General features: G+C 38.5%; 1 protein-coding gene across 2 annotated transcripts in view; it reads right to left on the bottom strand.

The window, feature by feature from the left end:
* Positions 1 to 23337, bottom strand: part of unkl (unk like zinc finger) — a 179468-nt gene that overhangs the window by 37656 nt on the left and 118475 nt on the right. For both annotated transcript variants that reach the window (XM_059979675.1, XM_059979676.1), the window contains 4 exons: positions 23100 to 23165; positions 20254 to 20419; positions 4187 to 4279; positions 975 to 1193 (listed from right to left, as the gene is read on the bottom strand). In XM_059979675.1, coding sequence (XP_059835658.1) covers positions 975 to 1193; positions 4187 to 4279; positions 20254 to 20419; positions 23100 to 23165 — 544 coding nt within the window. The remainder of the gene's footprint in view (positions 1 to 974; positions 1194 to 4186; positions 4280 to 20253; positions 20420 to 23099; positions 23166 to 23337) is intronic.

The raw sequence follows: 23337 nt of genomic DNA, 5'->3' as shown, positions 1-23337 counted from the left end.
GTGTATACAACCGGCCCTCCTTATCCACGGGGCATTGGTTCTGGGATCCCTGGAGGATACCAAAAGACGTGGATGCACAAGTTGGTGGACTTTAGGACCTGGTGGAGCTCCGGACCTTATTCAACCTGTCTCAGTGTGGTGGACTTTAGGACTTGGCAGAGCTAGGGACCTGTGCCTGCAGTGTTTCTGACCCGGAAAACGATCACAATTGAAAATAAAGTGGAAATAATAAAGCGATCGGAAAGAGGTAAAATGCCATCAGTCATTGGAAAAGCATGAGGCTACAGTCGGTCAACTGTCAGAACAATTTTAAAGGATAAAGTGAGAATAATGGAGCCTGTGAAAGGCCCTGCCCCGATGAAAGCTACAATTATTACTAAGCAATGCAGTGGTTTAATTATTGAAATACATACTTTTCTTAAGTGTTTATATGCATAGAAAGGTAAAATATATACTAAGACAAACTTTTGACTAACTGACGCTAAATACTGGATGTACCTGTTCCGACTTGGAGAACTTCCGGTTTTTTTCCCCTGATTCCCCATAGTGGTAACCTATGCTCATCCTCCCGTAAACTTTAAATCATCTCTAGGTTACTTATAATACCTAATACAATGTAAATGCTATGCAAATAGTTGTTATACTGTATTGTTTAAGGAGTAATAACAAGAAAAAAAGTCTGTACATGCTCAAACAACAAGTGCTGGTGAGAGAATTTCCGGGTTTTCCTGATCCGCGGTTGGTTGAATCCGCGCATGCGGAACCGGCGGATAAGGAGGGCCGACTGTACCATGGTTTCCTCCCTAGAAATGTTCAACACACTACGAGGGCACATTATTTAATAACTTACATGACAATAAAATAACAGATTATTGTAAAGACTTACCATCAAATCACTAGTAGATTTCTAAAAGTTTAAGATTTCCCAAATCAAAATGCATAAAAGAAATCTGAGAAAGATTATAACAACTTACCCAAGGAACTGTGAGAAGAAGCCGAAGTACCTAGGAGAGTATGCTCAGATTTTGATTGTTGCTGAGACTGCTGCTGTGGAGCCATGCTGGATGAAAGGAAAGACTGGGAAAGGGAACCAAGTGGAGAGGCAGATAAGGAGGAAGAAGAATGCAAAGAAGAAGAACGAGCAAGTGATCCCGGGATATTTACAGGAGCCGAACTGCCCAATAGTCTTTGACCTGTGAATGTAAAGTAAATGAGAACTGAATATTTTAAAAAAGTCTGCTGTGTCAGAAGATACAACCCATTACAAAGTTTATATGTCTATTGGGGCATTTTTAACTTGCACCAAGGTAAGAGCAACTCAGTGTTCAGTTAGAATTCAGCAGCAAAGCAGTAATGCTCATGTACTCCAAGTTACAGTAAATCTGCCTATGGGTCACATTAATTAAAGGGAAAAGCTCTTTGACTCTGCAATTTGTCTGAAGACATGAAGTTCAAGATCCACATCTAAAATGTGAGCACATAATTCAAGGTAAGAGTGCATCACAATACAGCAAAACTTTGATCATCTGGTAGGCTGGGACTTTGGTAGTGTCAGACTTGCACATAAACTAGACTATTGGATATTATTCCAACTAATGCTCCAACATTTCTAATTCACTTTAAGACATCACAAAGTAGAGTAGCATAAAATTTTCCAGCAAACCCAGTTAAGTTTCAAGGGGCTTTAGGAATGAGGGCCTTTGGGTGTCAGAAAGGGGCAAGACCAGTGCTGCAGTGTGTCAAAGGGAGCATAGGAATTGTGATCTGTTCAAAGGGAACACACAGAGTGAATTTTCAATGTGATACCAGAGCCCCAATGTCAAAGGAAGGATGGTGATATTGGTCTCTGATGCTGTGAGCTTGTAATGTAAATAAGCTTTTCATTGCAACTGTGCATATAGTTTCTATAAAAAATATTCACCCCCTTGTAAGTTTTCATGCTTTATTGTTTGACAACTCTGAATCACAGTGAATTTAATTTGACTTGTTTTTTTTTTATATACACACACTGATCAACAGAAAAACTATTTTGTGTCAAAGTAAAAACAGATCTCTACAAGGTGATCTAAATTAATTACAAATATAAAACACAAAATAATTGATTGCATAAGTATTCATTCCTTTTTATATGACACACCGAATCATCACTGATGCAGCAGCCAATTGGTTGCGAAGTCACATAATTAGTTAAATGGAGATCTGTTTTTGAAGACCAGCGTGCAGTCAGGGTGTTTCAAATGACTGTAGTAAAAATACACCTGTATCTAGAAGGTCCAACTGCTGGCAAGTCAGCATTCTGGCAGAAACTACACCATGAAGACAAAAGAACACTCCAAACAACTCCACGAAAAGGTTATTGAAAAGCACAAATCAGGAGATGGATACAAGAAAATTTCCAAGTCACTGAATATCCCTTGGAGTACAGTTAAGTCAATTATTAACAAATGCAAAGAATATGCCACGGCTATAAATCTGCCTAAAACAGGCTGTACTCAAAAACTGAGTGGCCATGCAAGAAGGGGATAGTTGAGGGAGGTCACAAGAGACCTATGAGAATTTTGGAGGAGGTTCAGTGGCTGAGATGGGAAGGACTGCAGATACAACTGCTGCCCTGGTGCTTCGCCATTTGCAGATTTATGGGAGTGTGGCAAAGAGAAAGCCATTGTTGAAAAAAAAACCTCACATGAAATCTCAGCTAGAATTTGCCAGAAGGCACGTGGGAAAGTCCAAAGTCAGCTAGGAAGAAGGTTCTATGGTCTGATGAAACCAAAATTGAGCTTTTTGGCCATCAGACTAAACTCTATGTTTGGCTTAAGACAAACACTGCTTACTATCTAAAACACACCATCCCTACCGTGAAACGTGGTGGCTGCATCTTGCTGTGGGGATGTTTCACTGCAGAGGGCCCTGGAAGGCTTGTGAAAGTAGAGGGTAAAATGAATGCAGCAAAATACAGTGTAATTCTGGAGGAAAACCTGATGCAGTCTGCAAGAGAACTGCAACTTGGAAGATTTGTTTTCCAGCAAGACAATGACCCCAAGCATAAGGTCAAAGCCACAAAGCTTAAAACAACAAAGTTAATGTCCTGGATTGGCCAAGTCAGAGCCCAGACCTCAATCCAATTGAGAATCAAGCTGGATTTGAAAAGGACTGTTCACTCATTATCCCCATGCAAAGAAGAATGGGGGAAAATTACAGTGTCCACATGTACAAAGCTGATAGAGACCTATCCACATAGACTCGAGGTGTAATTGCTGCCAAAGGTGCATCTACTAAATACTGACTTAGAGGTGAGTAGTATGCAATCAATTATTTTGTGTTTAATAATTGTAATAAATTTAGACCAATTTGTAGAAATTTATTTTCATTTTCACACAAAGGGGTCTTTTCTGTTGATCAGTGTCAAAAAAGGCAAATTATATCTACTGTGATTCAATAAAACATGAAAGCTTCTGGGGGTGTGGTGAATACTTCCTATAAGTACTATACGTATTTGTGCTTTGACAATAAACTTGAATTTCTGACTTTGGAGTCAGTAACAAGTGCTAAACCACTGGGATTTCTGAATGATTTGTTAATGGATTATCAGAACTTAATTGCACTGCTGAGATTAGTACCATTGCAATTTACAACTGTTCAGATTTTCCTTGTATTTTCTAACAAGAGTGCTCACAATTCAAATTAAATACCAGATAAACTTTTTACAATAAATTACATATGCAAAGGAGCTTGATAAATAATCTTACTAAAAGCCTTTTTTAGAATTGCCTTGCTGAGTCTCCAAGCTTAACAAATCGTGGTCAATTAATCACTACATTCTAAGAAAAGGTTGAAGAAAATCATTGAGTCCAAGTTGTGAAAATAGTTCAAGGCAGAGAATATTTGAATGAAGATCAGAAAGTCACTGATCTATTTACTGTCTTAAGCCACGATGACAATTTTGTAACTTAATGTTTGTATTTTTCTGTGGAGACTTCCTTCCATTAAGTGTGCACTAAAGTATCCAAAGTTGTAAAGAAAAATAAAATACGCTTGCTACAAGACCCAGGTATGTGGTGAGATAACATTCTCAGTGCCTCAGTGATCAGTCAAGTAACTTGCAAAGCAACGTTGCCTAAATTCAGCAGAGCCAAGAAAGTAAGAATGAAATTACAATATTCGTTATTAAATACTTTCTGCTGATTACCTTTTAATCCTATGTCACCAGTATCTTGATCTTCTAATTCTTTATCAAGAGATGCAACATTTACGTCACCAAAATGAAGATCTAGAGCAGAACCTAAGGTGTGAAAAGAAATTTAATATTTAATCAAATTAGATTCACAGAGAATTTATGGGACACACACAAAATGTTGGAGGAATTCATCAAATCAGGCATCAATGAAGATGATTCAGGTCAAGACCTTTCATCAGCATTACCAGACTCAAAACACCAACTGTTTATTCCCCTCTGTAGATGCCGCCTGACTTGTTGAATTCCTTAACATTTGATGTGTGTTGCTCAAGATTTCTAGTGTCTGCATAATTTCTTGCAACTCAGATAAATTTTGGAATGGTGAAGCCCAAATTTTATATCTTGTCTGATGTAGACTTGTCACAGGAAAAGTTGTCAATCTCAGAAACAGCAAGTGTAAAGTCCCTGAATAGCTTTAAAGGACACACTGATTTTAGTGGCCGGCTGGTGGCATAGTGGCATCAGCGCTGGACTTCAGAGCTAAGGCTCCCGAGTTCGAATCCAGCACGCTTTCCATCTGTGCTAGCAACTTGGCCTCCTAAAAACAAGAAAGCTTGCTAAACTCCACTCAGAGTTAAGGGCTTTCTTCTTCTTCTTCTTCTTCTTCTGCTGATCTTAGCAAGGAATTTGTTGTACAGCAAGCTCTGCTGCCAGAGCATTGTTTGGGAAATTAGGAACTTCAAGTATGTTAAAAACTCAAAATGAAAGTAATGTTTAAGAAAGATTGAGAGTAAAGAGCTTTGGAAAATAAGCCAGGTTATCATTATGGCAGCATAAACATTGGATTTTAAAAATGACTGCAAAATTCTAGTTCATAAGAATACAAGAATGTGGGGAAAAAGAAAAAAATGTGCTGCTGTGTTTAGGAGCACATTATAACAAGTAAGTTAGCATTATCAGATATGGAAAATAGCACTTATTTGGAAATTAAATAATGCAGATGATGGTTTAATATATACTGTAAAAATTATTCGTTAGTTTTGCAGGGAATGAAAAATATAATAAAATACAAGTTCCCAAAGGATTCTAACTCTAGTATCACGAGACATATTGACCAGAAATTTCTATTCCTAGTCTGTGCAGACCTCACACAGATGAGGAGAGGCTGGTAGAACTGGCCTCAGCACTGAGCAAGAATAAAAATCAATCCTTGGGGTGGCATAGTAATGAGGCTGTTAGCCTAACACTATTCAAATGCCAGCTGTAAAATCAGAGTTCAATTCTCACCGCTGCCTGTAAGGAGTCTGTATAATTCTCATGACTTCAAGGGTTTCCTCCAGGAGCTCCAGTTTCCTCCCACATTCCAAAGACCTACTAATAGATTTAGTAAGTTATGGGCATGGTACGTTCCCACTATAAGCATGGCAACACTTGCAGGACACCCAACACAATCCTTGCCGATTTGATTTAACACGAGCGCTGGATTTCACTATGTTTTGATGTACATGAGACAAATAAATTTAATCTTTAAATTTGATCACCAACTAACGACCGTTATCCCATAAGTGAATGTTCAGAAAATAATAGTCTGCAGCTCAGGAGAGCAAGGAAGAGAATTAGAGCATGTCACAGTAGCACAACTAGTAAAGCAGCTGCCTTAATGTTCCAACTGTCCAGATTCAATTCTCTATATAGGTTTCCCATCAGGTCCCAAAATTGTGTGGACTGGTAGGTTAGTTGACCATTTTAAATTACTTTTCATGTTTCCGGGGGGGGGGAAGACCTGGGGAGAATAAAAAGGGAATTTGAGTGAATGAACGCTTGATGGTCAGTGGGCCTAAGAACCTGTACAATGACTATGATTATGGTACAAACCAGCAATCAAACAAATTGATTTTTCCCCCCACATCAAATTTCGTAGACTTCTATTTTTTGTTGCCAAGTTCCTCATTCTGCTCCTCTTTAAGATGGCACTGTTACCAGGATACAATTCTGTTAATAGCATGGGAATTTACCCTCATTCATGATATGGCTTACAGCCTCCAACATCCACTTAAATAGGAAGCAATATACAGCAAATTAGATCTTCCCAACTACATGTATGGGCCAGCTGAATGAGCCTACAATCTTTCTCAGAACAGGTTAAGGAATAAACCATCTTTCATTTTTAAATTTATTTTTGAAATCTAAAAGCCACTGGCAATGCCAGTATTTTTTTTCCCCCATTCATAATTCCCCTTGAATGTAAACTGTGATGGCCTTCTTAAATGAGTTGTCTGTAGATCATTCCAGAAAGCACTCAAAACTCAAGCAAGTGGAGTGAACCACAAAAACCAGATGGGTCAGGATGGCTGACTTCTTCCATTCAAGGCAATGAAACAGATTGATTTTCTTTAAAAATGACAATCCTGTAGATTTCATGCTGATCATTACCTAGACTAGAGACAGTATTTCTTTTCCCTGCACAAATTCTGTTTTATTGACTGAATTTAAATTCAAGTGCAATTCCACAAGATCTGAATGCCAGTCTTGGAAATGTTAACCCAGGTCTCTCTCCAGATTTTTAGTCCAGAAATTATAACAATGCACTTATAAAAGTGAACTCCATTCCTAAATTAATTAGTTCAGATTTGACTGAGAGGTAGGCTGAATGAACATCTCAGTAATGAGACGAGACACAGTAATTGCACCAAATTAAAGATAAACCTGTTTAAGGAAGCTCAGAATCAAAGTTAAAGAAATCCTTAATTGCACAAAGAACTTTCACTGATACCAACAAATACAGCTTTCAAAAGCATCAGATTATTTTTTTAAAAACTGTACTCCACGCCAACAATACAAAGATACAGCAATAATTATCAAAGGACGAGCTGACCATCACCAGGTTTTTAATAAATGGGCAATACACCAAGTCAATTAGTGCAATATAAATACATGAGTAGAGGTGCAAACCAGGTCCTTCTTCAAAGTTCAAAAGTTCAAAGTAAATTTATTATCAAAGTACATATATGTCACCATATACATCCTTGAGATTCATTTTCTTGTGGACATACTCAATAAAACCAAGAACCATAATAGAATCAATGAAAGACCCAACGAACAGGTTGGACAACGAGTGTACAAGAAAAAAACTATGCAAATACAAAATGAAAGAAAAAAATATTAATAATAACAATAATGAATAAGCAACAAATTTCAAGAAAATTAGATGAAGTGTCCATGAAAGTCAGTCCATAGGTTGTGGAACCTATGATGGGGTGAGTGAAGTTATCCCCTCTGGTTCAAGAGCCTGATGGTAGAGGAGTAATAACTGTTACCATTACAAGTGTCATTATAATTAATAAAAACAAAATCAAGAACACAGTTCTTAATGCTAAACAAAAACTGTGTATGCATCAACTCTGAGTACTACACTATAGCAAAATAGTTTGGACAAAACCTTTTGTTTAAGTGGGGGGCTGTTCAATGTCAAATTTAAATTACTATTCCCACCTGTTGGCCTGAGTTATCACTGGAGTATATTTGCAGAGATGATACCCAGCCTCCTATTACCACACATATATCCCTATCACTTATCCAGATATCTCAACTGTGAGTGCTGCAGCCCAGCCAATTACTGCAGATCACGCTCTGTCACTTTCCACACACCTCAAGTGCAGTCTCTTGATATGTACTTGCACTGGGCTTTCCTCTTCCCCAAATTACTAAGCACAAAGGCCCAATGTATCAGGCCAAAGAGCACTGACATATTAGGTAACTCTTTCAGTCGTCAGTACAAAGGTGCTGATATCATATAAAGCATACTTTTACGATTAATATGAAACTTTACACATTCAAGACCCAGTACATTACTATCTTATTTGACAAACTGAATCAATACTTATGTTTAAGTGTTGTACAAAACTATATGCAGCTTTTTACAGAGTTCAAAACCTAAATTACATATTACAGAACATTCCTTCCTCAATCAGTTCTGATCTGTTCAATGATGCCACTTCTTTAAATGCAAGACATTTAGACAAGAATTCTTAGCTTCCTTGTTGTGAATGTTCTTAAAACATCCGTAAAACTCAAGAGAAAATCTTACATAGCAGCACAATGCACTATAATGGAATATGACAACAACTGAAAGCTTAGCAATAAGAGGACACTACACTGCAGGAACTTATGCATTCGCACAGTAAATGAGTCCTCACCTTGGTGGAGTAAGCTGTTCCAAGACTGGTGCTGGCCTTCTGACTGCTGAGTCACTCTGCACCAGCCTCTGTTCCACACCCATTTCCAGTCAAGCACACCCCTCCCTCTTTACAAACTGACTAATCAAAGCAATTTGCATCACGTGTTCCCTGCAGCCTAACAGCATTAAAAGCAATCCCACACCTCTGAGGAAGAAGCAGGCTGTGTTAGTGACAACTTCAATTTTAACACTGTAATTTCCAAACCCGCCTGTGATGTAAATACTGATTGAGCAGCTTGTGAATAGGCAAGTTCAGTGCATTAGCATGAATAGCACTGTACCAATATATAAACCTAACATACACTAACTAATAAATTCTACCAATTTGTTAGAACAGATGGCTGAGTAGATGATGTGTTGCAACTGCAACATGTGGGATTGGTGGATCCCATTGTAGTAAACAGTGATTGCAGCATGTGTTGGCTGCTCAAGGAACATTCAGCTCACAGTAGGTGAGCAGAAGTTCAGGTATTGATACTGCAACCCATCAGGGAGGAAGAGAGTACCCTGGACACGGTATTTCAGAAAGCAGCCATGCCACTTAGATTAACTACAACATTGATGTATGATCAGGAACAAGATGGTGCGAATGCAGATGGGCAGGTTGAGGGAGCCCAGCCGTTCCCATTACCTAACATGTTCTTGCTCCCTGTATAGATCCAACATGAGGACTGCAAGGAAGATACGTAAACAGTCCATAGCAAATGGTGCTAGGAAGGCTGAAATGTAGCAGTCATATAGGACGGCAGTTAGGGGAATAGACACTTCTCTGCAGCAAAATGGTTCCCTGAAAGCTGTGTTGGTTGTCTGGTTCTAGGGTTAACCACATCTTTTCTGGGCTGGAGAATAACTTAGAAAAGTAGAGGGTAGAACCAGTCCATGGTCATGGACTATGCAAATACTAGTGACATAGCTAGATGAGGAAGTAAGTTCTGTCGCAGTATGAAGAGTTCAGGCAAAACTGAAAAATAGAACCACTACAGTGATAATATCCACATTATTACCTGAGCCACAACAGATAAATAGATTTAGAGAAGTAAATGCCAGGGTCTTGATTCACCTGGACAATGCAAATATGAATGTCAGGATGCTGTTTATCGACTATAGCTCAGCATTTAACACCATCATTCCTACAGTCCTGATCAAAAAGCTCCAGAACCAAGGCCTTTGCACCTCCCTCTGCAACTGGATTCTCGACTTCCTAACCGGCAGACCACAATCTCAGCAGACTGGAAATAACATCGCCACCTTGCTGACAATCAACACTGGCATACCACTGTGCTTAGCTCAACGTTCTACTCTCTGTACACCCATACCTGTGTGGCTAGGCATAGCTCAAATGCCATCTATAAATTCTGCCAATCATCAGCGAGACAAAAGAACTGAATGTGGACTTCAGAAGGGGTAAGACAAAGGAACACAAACCAATCCTTATAGAAGGATCAGAAATGGAGAGAGTAAGCAATTAAGATCCTGGGTGTCAATATCTCTGAGGACCTAACCTGAATGCAAGATAATAATGCAGCTATAAATGTGGCAAGACAGCAGCTATATTTCATTAGAAGTTTAAGGAGATTTGGTTTGTTAACTAGAACACTTGAAAACTTAAAACAAAAATACCATGCAGAGCATTCTAACTGACTGGCATGGGGGAAGCTACCGCACAAGATTCAAGTGAGCTGCAGAAACTTTTAAGATTAGTCAGCTCCATCATGGATGCTAGCCTTCATAGTATCCAAGTCAGCTTCAAGGAGTGGTGCCTTAGGAAGGCAGCATCCATCATTAAGGATCCATACCACCCACAATATGTCCTCTTCTCATTGTACCTCCTTCCCGACAGTAACAAAAGCCTGAAGGTTACACACTCAGCGATTCAGGAACAGCTTCTACCCCTTTGATTTCTAAATGGGCACTGAACCCATCAATGCTACCTCACTACTTTGGTTATTTGTTTTTTTTTACACCCTACTTATTTTGACTCAACTATTTAATAGATAGTGGCTGGGACCAACGTGCTGGTAAATTGCTTATCCAGCATTGTAGATAGGTCTATAAACTTACTAGGAAGGGGTGAGAGCTCCAAGAACATCAGATTTAATAAACTGGAGAAATCAGGAAGAATTGAAAGAGCAATGGTACAGGATGGTGACAGGGAAATTGACAGTCATAGTGAAACAGGCTTGGGCAGATGATGTAAATAAGCTGTTAGCTCATGGTTGGTTGCGAGGGGTCCAGGACTAGTTGCTCAATATTTCAGGTTATACACTTTCAAAAGAACAGGCCAAAGGGCAAAGGAACTTAGATTGTTTTGCTAATCAAGGTACCAGAACAATATCAAGTCATGATATAACGGCAGTGCATTGCAGTGTCACTGGTGTGGGTGAAATCATGAACAGCAGGGGAAGGCAGGCATGGGCAGGAGTAATCTACAAACCTGTAAAAAAAAGACACCTCTCAGTAAGTCACAGTATTAATTGGGAAATACCAAGGACATGTTTGAAGGGTACTACAATTATGATAAGAGATTTCAGTTTATATATTAATTAGACAAACTAAATTGGCAAGGAATAAATTAGAAGAATTTACAGAATCGCATTAATAGTTGCAATTTAGAGCAGATTACAGAACTTAACCAGGAATTAAATAATTTACATTTGAACTTGCACGTGTGTTTATTTATTTAGAGATACAGTGCAGAGTAGGCCCTTCCAGCCGTTCATGCCGCACCACCTAACAACATGCAACAACCCCTATTTTACCCTAATCTAATAATAATGGGACAATTTAAAATGACCAATTCACCTAACCAGTACATCTTTGTTCTGAGGGACAGAACTGGAGCACCCAGGGAAAATCAACGCATTCCACAGATAAAGATGATACCGGAATTGAACTCCAAACTCTGACGCTGCAAGCTGTTTTTATGTCCTGCTAACTGCTACTCTACCATAGTATGTAATGGGAAAAGATTAATCAGAGATCATGTGGTTAAGGATACTCTAGTGCAGGGGTTCCCAACCTTTTTTATGCCATGAATTCCTACCGTTAATTGAGGGGCCAGGGTCCCCAGGTTGGGAACTCCTACTCTTGTGGCTAGTGACCACAAATACAATAAAATTCCAAATGTAGTTTGAGAATGAAGACTACAGATTTCCAACCAGTGTTATCAATTTAAATAAAGGCCATTATATTGGTATGAGGGAGGAATCATCCAAGGTGGATATATCTTTTGTGTCAGTCTTCTCTGTGGAAGACTCTGCTGCTATCATGGTAGCATAGTGGTTAGCACAACACTTTACAGTACAGGCAACCAGGGTTCAATTCCTGCTGCTGCCTGTAAGAAGTTTGTATGTTCTCCCCATGACCATGTGGGTCTCCTCTGGGTACTCCGGCTTCCTCTCGCAGTCCAAAGACATACCAGTTGGTAGGTCAGTTGGCCATTTAAACAGTCCCATGATTAGGCTCGGCTTGAATTGGAGGATTGTTGGGCAGGGTGGCTGGAAAGGCCTGTTGGGTCTACTCCGCACAGTATCTCAACAAATAAACATACAAACAGGGAGATAAATAAATGGAATACCAATTTCAAATAACATGGTAGAACATATAAAGCTCCCCAATTACAACGGATAAATTATTGGAAAAACTCAGAAAACTAAAAGCTGACACTGGGAGGACCCAATGGACTGCACACTGGGCTTTTAAAGGAAGTAGCTGCAGAGGTGGTGAACCCATAGGTTGAAAATTTTCGTAACTTGCTGAACTCCAAGGAACAAGAATATTAGAAGCCAATCTGCCTCCTTTGCTCAAAAGAAGGAGAAAGCAGAAGGCAGGGAACTACCGGCCAATTAGTTTAACAGCTGGATAATTAAAGAAGTAATAGTTAATCATTTAGAAAACTGAATATAACTATATATTACATGGTAGAGCAGGCAGAAGGGTCTTATAGCTACTGTTTCTATTTTGTGTTCCCATATCAACTTCATTGTAAACAAAAGACAAAAAGAAACTGATCGTGCTACCTAACATATCCAAGATAAGAATTTCACAGAATCATGGTTTTGTTTTCAAAAAGGAGGATGTGGCCATATACCTCATCCCACTTTTTTACTGTTTCAAAGAGATCATTAGATGTTCTTATTTTCTAATAGAACAAATCAAGATGTGGTGGGGCTATGGGGAGATCAGGAAGAACAAAGGAAACCCAACCTGACCAACTGGTTTTCGTGACCAGTGGAACAAAGAAATGATATATAGAAAGGCATATATGGTGATTATTTTCCTAAAGTATGGAAATATACCAACACTATACTTTAAAGCTAAACAATTTTTACTACTGTGCAATTCTCTTGGCTTAAGTGTTGCCAACATTTCATTGAAGGGTGCCAGAGATTTTCTGGAAAATTTATTTCAAGTACGATAAATTCCGGTGTATAAGCCAAGAATTTGGCCCTAAATTTTGGTCCTAAAATTAGGGGGTCAGCTTATACAGAGGATGCCAACTTTGGAAAAACGAATACACGGAAGACAGGTCGTAATAATTGGCTGTTTTTGAGTCAAATTGGTTCGACTGTCGACGCATGAATTCTTTGGTTTGTTTAAACTCACATCCAGTGGCTGGAGCATGGACATCAAACCACCAGGGATGACTGCAATTGCTGTATTTTCAGCTTTCAGTGCTGTTTTTGTCTCACCTGACAAGTGCGCTTTGAACGTGTCCCAGACAAGTAGCGACTTTTCCTTCCTGACACTTTCAGGACGTTGACGCCACACCTCTTTGACCCACTTCAAGCAACCTGCTTCGTCCATCCAGCAGCGTTCTTGAACGTAAACAACAACACCCTGCAGGAATTTTCTGAGCAATCTGTTTTTTTTTGTCTCAACACAAGATCACGTCTATTCATAAATCAGGTGCACCAACTTCACGTAGCTTTGAAATTTTCGCTAACCTCATGGTGTTTTTCATCCCATTTCCAACGCTTGAACTCGAATAGTTGAATCATTTCTCTGGTAACAATGTATCCAGACGATCACTGGTGATTCACCCACTCTAAAACTTTTTCTTCCAGTTCTGGCCATTGGCATGTTTTCCCACGGATTGCTCATTTCGTCTTTGGTATTTCCCTCAGCGTGTCCTCTACTTTTCTCCACTCTCTCTCGTTTACACTAAACATCTTAGCAGCTGCAGAATTATTCGCTCCTTTAGCAAAATCATCAACCTTCAGCTTGAAGCCAGCATCATATCACAATTGTTTTAATCTTTTGTACATGGTGGTCACAAACTCAATACGGAGTACACATACTGATCCCGCCACCCCGTGTTATATTTTAATGAGATTACAATGGGCGCTAAATGGTTTCACAGGGGTTACATTTCAGAGGATTCTTTTCCATTGGAAATCTATCCAAAATTTCTCTCCCTGATTTATTTATTAAGAATTCGCTTATAACGCTCTACAATGCATAAGCCTGTTCTCTTAGCAGGTACTGGTACACAAAATTTCCAGGGTCCGGATCCAGCAACGCTGAATACCGGCATGTGAGATCGTGATCTTTTCTGTTTAAATCAAAAACCTCTACAAAAGGGGTCAGCTTATACAAAGGTAACATGAAAAAGTCACTTTTTTAACCTTGAAAATAGGGGGTCAGCTTATACTCCGGAATATACAGTAAATTGAATGTTTAATTCCACATTACCAACCTGCTCTTGCAGCTATGGTTGTTATTGCAGATTGCCAGGGAATTCAGAAAGTAATGTCAATTGAATGTCAAAGTTAAGCAGTTGCACAATTACTGGAGATGGTCTTTGGCTGGCACTTAAGTGGCATGCAAGTTACATCACTTGACAGCCCATCCTTCCAGGCTGTATACAGAAACAAGCTGCTTCATTGACTGAAGAATTGAAGTGGAACTGATCATTGCACAGTAAGCACCCATCCTCCACCACTTCTGAAATTATGATGGAAGGAAGGTGGCTGAAAGAGCAGAAGATGGCTGGTACCAAGACACTGCTTTGAGGAACTCCAAGGATGATATCATGGGAGTGAAATGATCGACTGCAATGTTCACATTTTCTTTTGTGCAAAATACAATTTCAGTTAATGGAGAACTTCCTCATTTCTATGATTTTAGTTTTACCATTCTTGGTCACTTACTGCTCTGATGTGAAGATAATCAGTCTCATTTGACCACTGAAATTTTGTGCCTTGGTATAGACCATGGCTGTAATGTGCTCAAGAACAGATTAGTTTTGGAAAAATCCAAACCAAGCATCAGTGGAAAGGTTAATGATGAAAAATGTACTTCTTGCTAGCACTATTGACCACAACTTCATCACCTGACTGATGAATGACATACATGGGGTGGCAGTGGAAGGAATTAGCCAAAATAAATTTTAAATGGGAAATTAACTGACAAGCTCATTCAGTAGAAGTCAAATCGAATCACTTTGTCCTGGAGCATGCTTTGCTGTATCTAGTGCTCTTAGCAACTTCCTGAGATAGTATGGAATGAATCAAATCACAGAAATCATCAAATCTCTTAACTACTCTTTGAGCTCCTTAAAAATTCTGTATGCTTCTCCAGAAGTTTTTCTGAAATTAATAAGAGTTTTATAGAAGACCTATCCATTTAACACCTCCTCAATCAATCTGGTAAATCTTCACTATACTCACTCTATACTTGGTAGAAATACCTGAGCTATCAATAAGGTCCAGTTTTACTAATGTTCTCCATAATTGTAGCAGTACCTCAAATATTTACCTTTTTCACTGCTTGTTGAACCTGCACATCTACAACTCAAGCACAGAACCACCTTCTAAACTGAACTTTCTCAACTTTTTTGTCTTGGAGAAATCTTCGAAATAATTTTTAGGTCTTAGGGAATCCCTGCATAAAAATTATTCCTACAGTACACAGTACAGTGATCAGTCAGTTTAATATCCAAAAGTAATTGTCAATGCTCTTTTGAGTAGAGAATGTATTTTGAGCCAACCTTTCTCAGAAAAAAGTCAGTTAAGCTTAGCTTACCTTTCTTGAAATTAATCTCTTTTGTTCCCTTTCATAAATTTTAAAAACTCATAAGGCAAACATAATTTCTTTTAAATAACTGGCTTAAATTAAAATGGGATTTAATGTTTCTAAAGGTAGGCTCATTAAGATTTAATTTAAATAAAAGGGTGTAAATTAATTAATGCTATTTACAACATGAAAATTTAGTAACATTGTTGAATAGTAAAGTTACTAAAAACCATAAGCTAAATCCACACAATTGACCACGCAGTTTCTCCAAGACAAACAATTTGTTTTCAGATATTAAGAAACAACATTAAATAATTCTTGGCCTTTGCTTGTTTCAATGCAGCTCTTTGCTCAGAAGAAGTTTTCTTGATTTTCATCATCATTTACTAATCTTAAAAATGCTCCAACATGATATTTATTGGTGAAATCCATTGACTCAACAACCTGGATAGAGATGATGAGTCAATGGATTTTCAGTTTATCAGATAAATGTGACATGTCATCAATATGTCGACATAGTGCTGTTTCAAGAGTGAAACTTTTTCTATTTCTCGGTACTGCTTTTTGTCCCAACATTTTACCCTCTATAATTTTACATGCTGGCACTGTTAGGTGCTCGTCAACTGTGTGACTTTTCCTTTTCTGGGTACTAATTTTTGCTACTAAATAGCTTGCTTCCTGAACCCTTTTACTGACTGTGACTTTATTAACAAAAACTTCCTCTATTTTGAGATTCCAATAGCTGTTTAAAATAACTGTTTTTTTAGATGTCATATGGCTGTGATTTGTAGTCAAGTGTCTTTTCAATTTACTGGAGCCATTGCTGTATTTCTAAGCTATTTGCTACAGACTAGACACAATGGAGGAAGGCAACTTGGATCACTGGTCCATGTAAAACCCATTGACAAGTAGTTTTCGTTGTAAAGACAGACTTTTTTGTGTCTGTTGTTGTACCAGTGCAGTGCAATACTCAGAAGATTGTACCGTCAGACAAGTCTGTAAAACACAGGGGGTTAATAAAATATATAAAAGAACAGCAAAATAAATAACTAAATGAGAAAACCACGAAAAATACAAAAACTTCACAAGACAATTCACTTCTAACCTACACAATCACCTTTTGCAACATTTACAAAAACAGCAAACTGGCAGGCCAGCAACTGAGTCACAGCACATAAAAATTCCTTCTTTAGAATGAAAATTTCCCACCGATTTCTACACCACCAGTAGAGTAAGTCAGTTGGTAGCGTGCAAGGGAAAGTTGGGGAATGTAATTCGATAGGGAGAGGCTGATTTCACAGTCCCAGTTGGGACAGTCCATTAAATGCTCAGAAAATGCACTTCACACTCCTCATCGGCCTATTCTCCTCCTTTCCGTGCAATGCAGCACTCACCAATTATCAATGGCCTCCCCCACCTTGCGTCAAAAACTGAGAATGGACGCAACCAAATAAACACTGTCCTACTGTGCTGAGAGACTTCTAATGAGATTGCTAATGGGGATGCTTAGTCACTGCCCACTACTGTGAGTTCTAGCATTGTGTGTCGTGCAAAGATCAAAAAGCTATGTTTATTTTTTTTAAATCACAATCTTTTGCAGAACCCCTAATGACCTCTCGCAGAACCATAAGGATCTGCGGTATCCTGATTGAGAAACCCTGCTCTGAACAATACCCTTCTGCCTTTATTTTTTCTAGCAAAGCAGACAACCTAGTTTCCCCCCCCCCCCCCCCATTTTCACAACTTGCATTTTCTTGCCCAAAATTTATCCTGATTATCTCTCTGCATCCTCTGCTCAGCCAACAAAGCCATCTACTTTTGCAAAATTAATACATTTGGATACATTACAGTTGATCCCCTTACTGAAAGCATTGACAAGAGATTGTGAACAGCTGGGGCTTCACCATCAATCCCTGCAGATCTTCATTGATCACAGCCTCACAAACTAAAAATGACTTTTATTCCTGTCCATTAAAAATTGTTAATCCACACCATTACATTATCCCAATATTATATAATTTAGTGTAATAACCCCTTAGTATAGCATCTTTTCCAAGAAATTCTGAATCCAAAAGTTAAGCTCTTAGTTATTATAAACAATTTCAAAACATATGTCAAATATAATTTTCCTTTCATAAGCCAGTGACTCTAATCCTATTAACGTTTTCCATGCATTGTGCTAACACTCTCTTTATAATGAATTCCAGTACTTTCACTTCTATTCACGGAAGATTAAGTGGCCTATAGTTCTCCATTATTTTCTCTTCCACCTTTCTTAAATAGCAGGGTTACATTTCCTACCTTCCAATTTAGTTCCAAAACCGATCGTTATTTTGGAACTGGTGATAAGTATATCAGTATTCTCTTGAGTTACCACCTACAAAACCTTGGGATGTTTATCATATTTTTGGGACTTACCTTTCAGTCCCACCAACTTTTCAAGGACATTTCTTTTTACTAATAATAATTTGAGATTTCATTTGCTTTAGATTTGTAGTCTTCCACCATTTTTGGAGGATTTCAATCTTCTTCCCAAGGTGATAAAATATTCAATTTCTCTGTCATTCTAGATTCATTTACAGTACTTGGCTAAATACAAACTCCCTTGCTGGTGCTAACAGATTTGAATTCACATCTTTAGAACAATGATTCTGAATCACTAACCCAAAAATACAATGGAGCTACCATAACATAAGCTGCAATAAGGCTTTTGAACACTTATCTCTGTTGTTCAACTGGTAAACCAGACAATGAGAGTGGAAGATAAACAAAACTTAGTTGTGCTGAACTTACTTGCAATCAGACTGCTAGCTCATTTCCCTTCCCCACCACAAATTAGAGGCTTTAGATAGAGAACCTATATGGCATTTCAGATGGTACCAAAATGGATATTTTAAATATTAGTTAACAGCTGAGTCATTTCCAAACAGAACACTTCTGTCCCAAAACCATCTTCTGCAACATCCTTGTGAAATCCCCATCTGTCATGCCTTCAATCTCAAGGTAAATTCAAATTATTCTCTACACAAAAGAAACAATAAAACAATCAAGAAATATTTGGCACACATACCCAGAAGTGAACATTTTTCAGGGCCTTGTAAAACTTATCATATTGAGACAGCATTGAACAGTTTACAAACTAATCCACAACCACAATGAAAACTCAGATAACACATGATTAAAGTAACTAAACAAAATGGATTCTTTAAAATGCCAATTAAAGTTCTTGGCCTTTTTTTTTGAATACTGAAGTTATCCAAAGATATATTTCACATCCAAAGCCAGCACTGGCTCAGTTACTTCTGTGCTACTGAGCTTCACTACTAAAAGCCAAAACAGAGTAATTTTCTCATTGCAATTAGAGACTACTTCTCATGATCTCTTTAGTTCATTTAACTGCTTTATGCCCAAGGCTGGCAGATTTTTCCAATTCTTCTTCAAACAGCTCCAAGAGTGGGTGGGCAGATGTTAACATTTTCAATCATTAATGTTTTAAATTCACAGAACACATCCAAGAAACTAATGAAAGGATGCAAAATGTTCAATACAGATTCGTGAGGTGATGCATCTTGGAAAGTCAAACTAACATAGAAAATACTATGAATTATAGGGCACTAGGAAATATAATGGAACAGAGGGATAAGAGTATGAATGCATAATTCCAATGAAAGCAGTGTCACAGGTAGACAGTGGTGTAAGAGGTTGTTTAGCACACTGGTCTTCATCAGTTAGGGCACTGAGTAATGGAGTTGGGACACTATGTTGCAGTTGTACAAGTCACTGGGGAGGCTGCATATGAAATACTGCATAGTATCATCACATTACAGGAAAGATGTGCTTAAACTAGCAGGAGTGCAGAAAATATTAAGAGATGTTGCCAAGACTAGAGGGCCCAAGTTATAGGAAGAGGTTGGCCAAACTGTGTCTTAACATAGGAGCATAGGAGAACAAGGGGCAATCTTGTATAAGTGTTTTAAGTTATGAGAGGCATAGGTTTAACAACCTTTTTCCCCAGGGCAGGAGAGTCCAAAACTAGGGGACATTTAGGGCAAGAGAGACAAGATTTACAAAGGGACCTGAGAGGCAACTTTTTCCACATGGAAGGTACAAGTGTATGGAATGAGCTGCAATATTATTTAAGAAACACCAGGATAGGTACACAGAGGTTGCAGTACATGAAACATAAGATGTTATATGCAGGTAGAGCAAGGAATTAGGAAGCCTAACGTAGTTGATTCAACTTTACATAGTCTTGGGGGATTGTGTAAAGTTTTGTCTCCATATGTAAAGATGGATGTACATATACCAAAGGCAGCGCAGGGGAGGTTCAGTAGATTAATTCCTGGGATAGGGGTTTGGCACAACAATAAAGGCTAATTACAATTATTCTATGTTCACTGAAGTATAGAATAATTAGAGGATCTAATTGAAACTATGATTCTGAGAAGATTGACAACAGTGATGCTAAGTTTACGTGTTTCCCCTAGTAGGTATACTTTAGATGAAGATGAGGACAAATTCTCTCAAAGCAGCATGAATCTTTGGAATACTCTATGCCCTAGTTCTGATGGGGGAACACAATGAATATATTCAAGGAAGAGATTGGCAGGCATTTGAAGTAAAATATGTCAAAGAGCATGAGAAGAGTTTCTGTAAATGTTAAGGCCAACAATAAATCAATCATGATCATAGTGAATGGCAGAGCAGGTAGGAGGGGTTCACTTGCCTACTTTCACATTTTATAACAGATCTTGACACTTTCAGAGATCTGTAAATAAACATTTACTTATGTTGACTAGGTCACTGAATTATAGTTACCACTTACCGATTACTGATTCCACTGTATTGCTAGCAGGATAAAATGGGACTGCTTTGGCATTCATTGTTGACAAAGTAGAGGGAGACGAAGTATCAGATCCAATACTGGATGCCAAACTGGATGTTATACTAGATGTTAGTGGATTTACCACTGAAAATACATTTAAAAGGTTCTGCAGGGGACATAATGAATTTGATTAGAACATATTTAACAACTTTTCAAAGAAGAGCTTTTATTAAAACTTATTTTATTAAAATTTCAATGTAAAACAAAATGAAATTCATACACATTCAGCTTTCAAGTATTATTCAAACTCACTTCTCTCCATTGAAATATAAATAAAGGAAAGGGACTGGAGGGGAGGGGTGAGGGGGAAAATAAATTTACCCCTTAGAGAAACATTGATGAATTGCTTTTTATCTAATAAGGAATGCCCAGCCAACAAATACTTCCAAATCACATTGCAATGCTTACAGTGTCTTGTAAAAGTATTCAGACCCCAACACTTTGTTCACATAAGTGATTGAAACAACCAGCAATTTTGATTAATTTAACCAAGAATTTTCATTTGTGAATCAAATGTTCCTTTAAAAACAGGGAAACTTGTAAATCACGAAAACTAAAATTTCAAAAAGTGAAATGTATGTTTCAAGAGTATATTCCCCTTTGTTCAGTGCTTAGTTGAACCACATCTGGCAGCTACTACAGCCAGAATCTTTTTGAATAAGTCTCTATTAGTGTTGCACAATGTGATGGAGCAAGATTTGCCCATTTCTCCTTGCAAAATTGCTCAAGTTGTGCCAGCTTAGTTTGGGAGTAGCAGTGGACAGCAATCTTGAGATCTTGCCAGAGATGTTTGATCGAGTTAAGGTCAGAATTCTGACCAGGCCACTCAAGACATCAATTTTCTTCATTTGCAGCCATTCCATGGTTGTTCGGGCAGAGTGCTTTGGATTGTTGTCTTGCTGAAAGACTAACTTACTCTGGCAGAGGCTAGCAGGTTTTTATCCAGCATCTCTCTGTACTTAGCAGCATTCTTCTTCCACATCAATCCTGACCAGATTACCAGTCCCTGCTGCTGAAAATCATCCTCATAGAATGATGCTATTCTATTCCATCATACTTTCCAGTGTTACCAGGCTGATGCACAGTATTAGATTTACGCCACATGAACTACTTAGTGTTCAAAGTGTTCCACTTTGGTCTCATCTGACCTCAAGGCCTTAGAGATAGCGGAGCTTCTCAGCTCACTCAGTGACTGTTGTGGTCATAGTAGCTTCTCTTACAAGGGCCATTCTTCTCTGACAACTCAGTTTAGAGGGGCAGCCTGACCTAGGCAGTGTGGCTGTCGCTTCATATTTTTTTCCATGATAGACTACACAGAGCTCTAGGGTATTTTCAATGCCTTTGAGATGGTCTTGAGCCCTTCCTCAGATTTGTGCTCCTCTATTATCATTTTCCTGACTTGTCTTGAAAGTTCTTTTGTCTTCATTTTGGTTTGGTCTGTTAAAAATCTACCACACTGTTGGACTTTAGAGAGAGAGCAGATATTTATTCTTATGAATTCATTAAAAACAGGTGATTGCCCAATGTTCTACATCAGCAAACTGGGTGAGCTGGTAAGGCAAAATACAGTACAACAACTGAGGAAAGTTAGCATAGTAATTACAGCCCCATAATCTTGGTTTTTAATTTTTAGATTGCTTAAAAAGTCTTACTTCATTATTTTAAATTTACAAAATGAGACAATAAAAAGTGAAAATCGTTGTTGGGGCAGAATACTTTTTCAAGACAATGTATACTTGACATTCTTATGAAGACCTCTCATTCTTACACCCACGCAAAATGCTGGAGGGATTCTGCAAATTAGGCAATGTCAATGGAGAGGAATAACAGGACTCCACTACCAAACACATCTTTACTACCTCCACCCCCACTCACTGCTATCTGCCGGGATCACTTTGTCTGTAATACCCTTGCCCATTTGTCTTCCCCACACTGATCTGCCTTTTGGCACTTATCCCTGCAAGCTGAAGTAGTACTACATGTGAACATTCACCTCTTCCCTCACCACCATTCAGAACCCCAAACAGTCCTTCCAGGTGAGACAAAACTCCACCTATGAGTCTTATGGAGTCATCTACTATATCTAGTGTTCCTGGTGCAACCTTCTCTACATCGGATCTCACTGATGGCAGACCGCTTTGTTGAGCACCTTTGCTCTTTCTGCAACAAGCAGTATTTTCTGGTGGCCAACCATTTTAATTTCACTACCTATTCCCATTTTGGCATGTCAGTCCAGTTTCCTCTGCTGCCATGATGAGGCCATTCTCAGTTTAGAGAAGCAACAACCTCATATTCTATCTGGGTAGCCTTCAAATTGGCAGCATGAACATTGATTAGTCTAACTTCCAGTAATTTTCCCCTCTCCCCTTTCCATTCTCCAATGTGGCTCCCCTCTCCTCACGTACCTATGACCTCCTGGTGCCCCTCCTCTTCCTTTTATCCCCATGGTCTAACTAACTACCTTGCCCCTCACTTGGCTTTACTTATTACCTTCTAGCTTGTTCTCCTTCCCCTCCCCTCACTTTATTCTGATTTCTTCCCCCTGCCTTTGCAGTCCTAAAGAAGAGTCTCAGCCCAAAACATCAGCTCTTTATTACTCTCCATAGATTCTGCCTGATCTGAGCTCCTCCAGTATCTTGTATGCTTTACTCCAGATTTCCAGCATTCGCAGAATTTCTCATCAATTCTAATGCACTTTACATCAAGTCAACACAGAAAATTGTTAGTGAGGGTCAAACAGCCATTGGTAAAATATCCAAGTCAAAATTTAGCCTTAACTCTCTCACCTGTTTACTATCATGTTCATTTAATTTCTGGTTATTTTCTACTGTTTGGTTCTTATGTTGTTTTGCCTGCAAGTAAACAAACTAACTGTAAGCATTCAGTTTTCATGCAAATATCTATAATTCTAATCACCAACATCTACTTTCATTAATACTAACTACTCCCTCGTTACTCAGGGTGGAGAGAAATACAGCAAGATCACCAACTGCACCTGCTCACCATTTCTAGAAAAGGTAGTTG

The sequence above is a fragment of the Hypanus sabinus genome, chromosome 9 (assembly GCF_030144855.1).
Source record: "Hypanus sabinus isolate sHypSab1 chromosome 9, sHypSab1.hap1, whole genome shotgun sequence".
Lineage (NCBI taxonomy): Eukaryota > Metazoa > Chordata > Chondrichthyes > Myliobatiformes > Dasyatidae > Hypanus > Hypanus sabinus.
The sequence above is the reverse complement of the archived record's forward strand: the minus strand, read 5'-3'. Positions and strand labels throughout refer to the sequence as shown.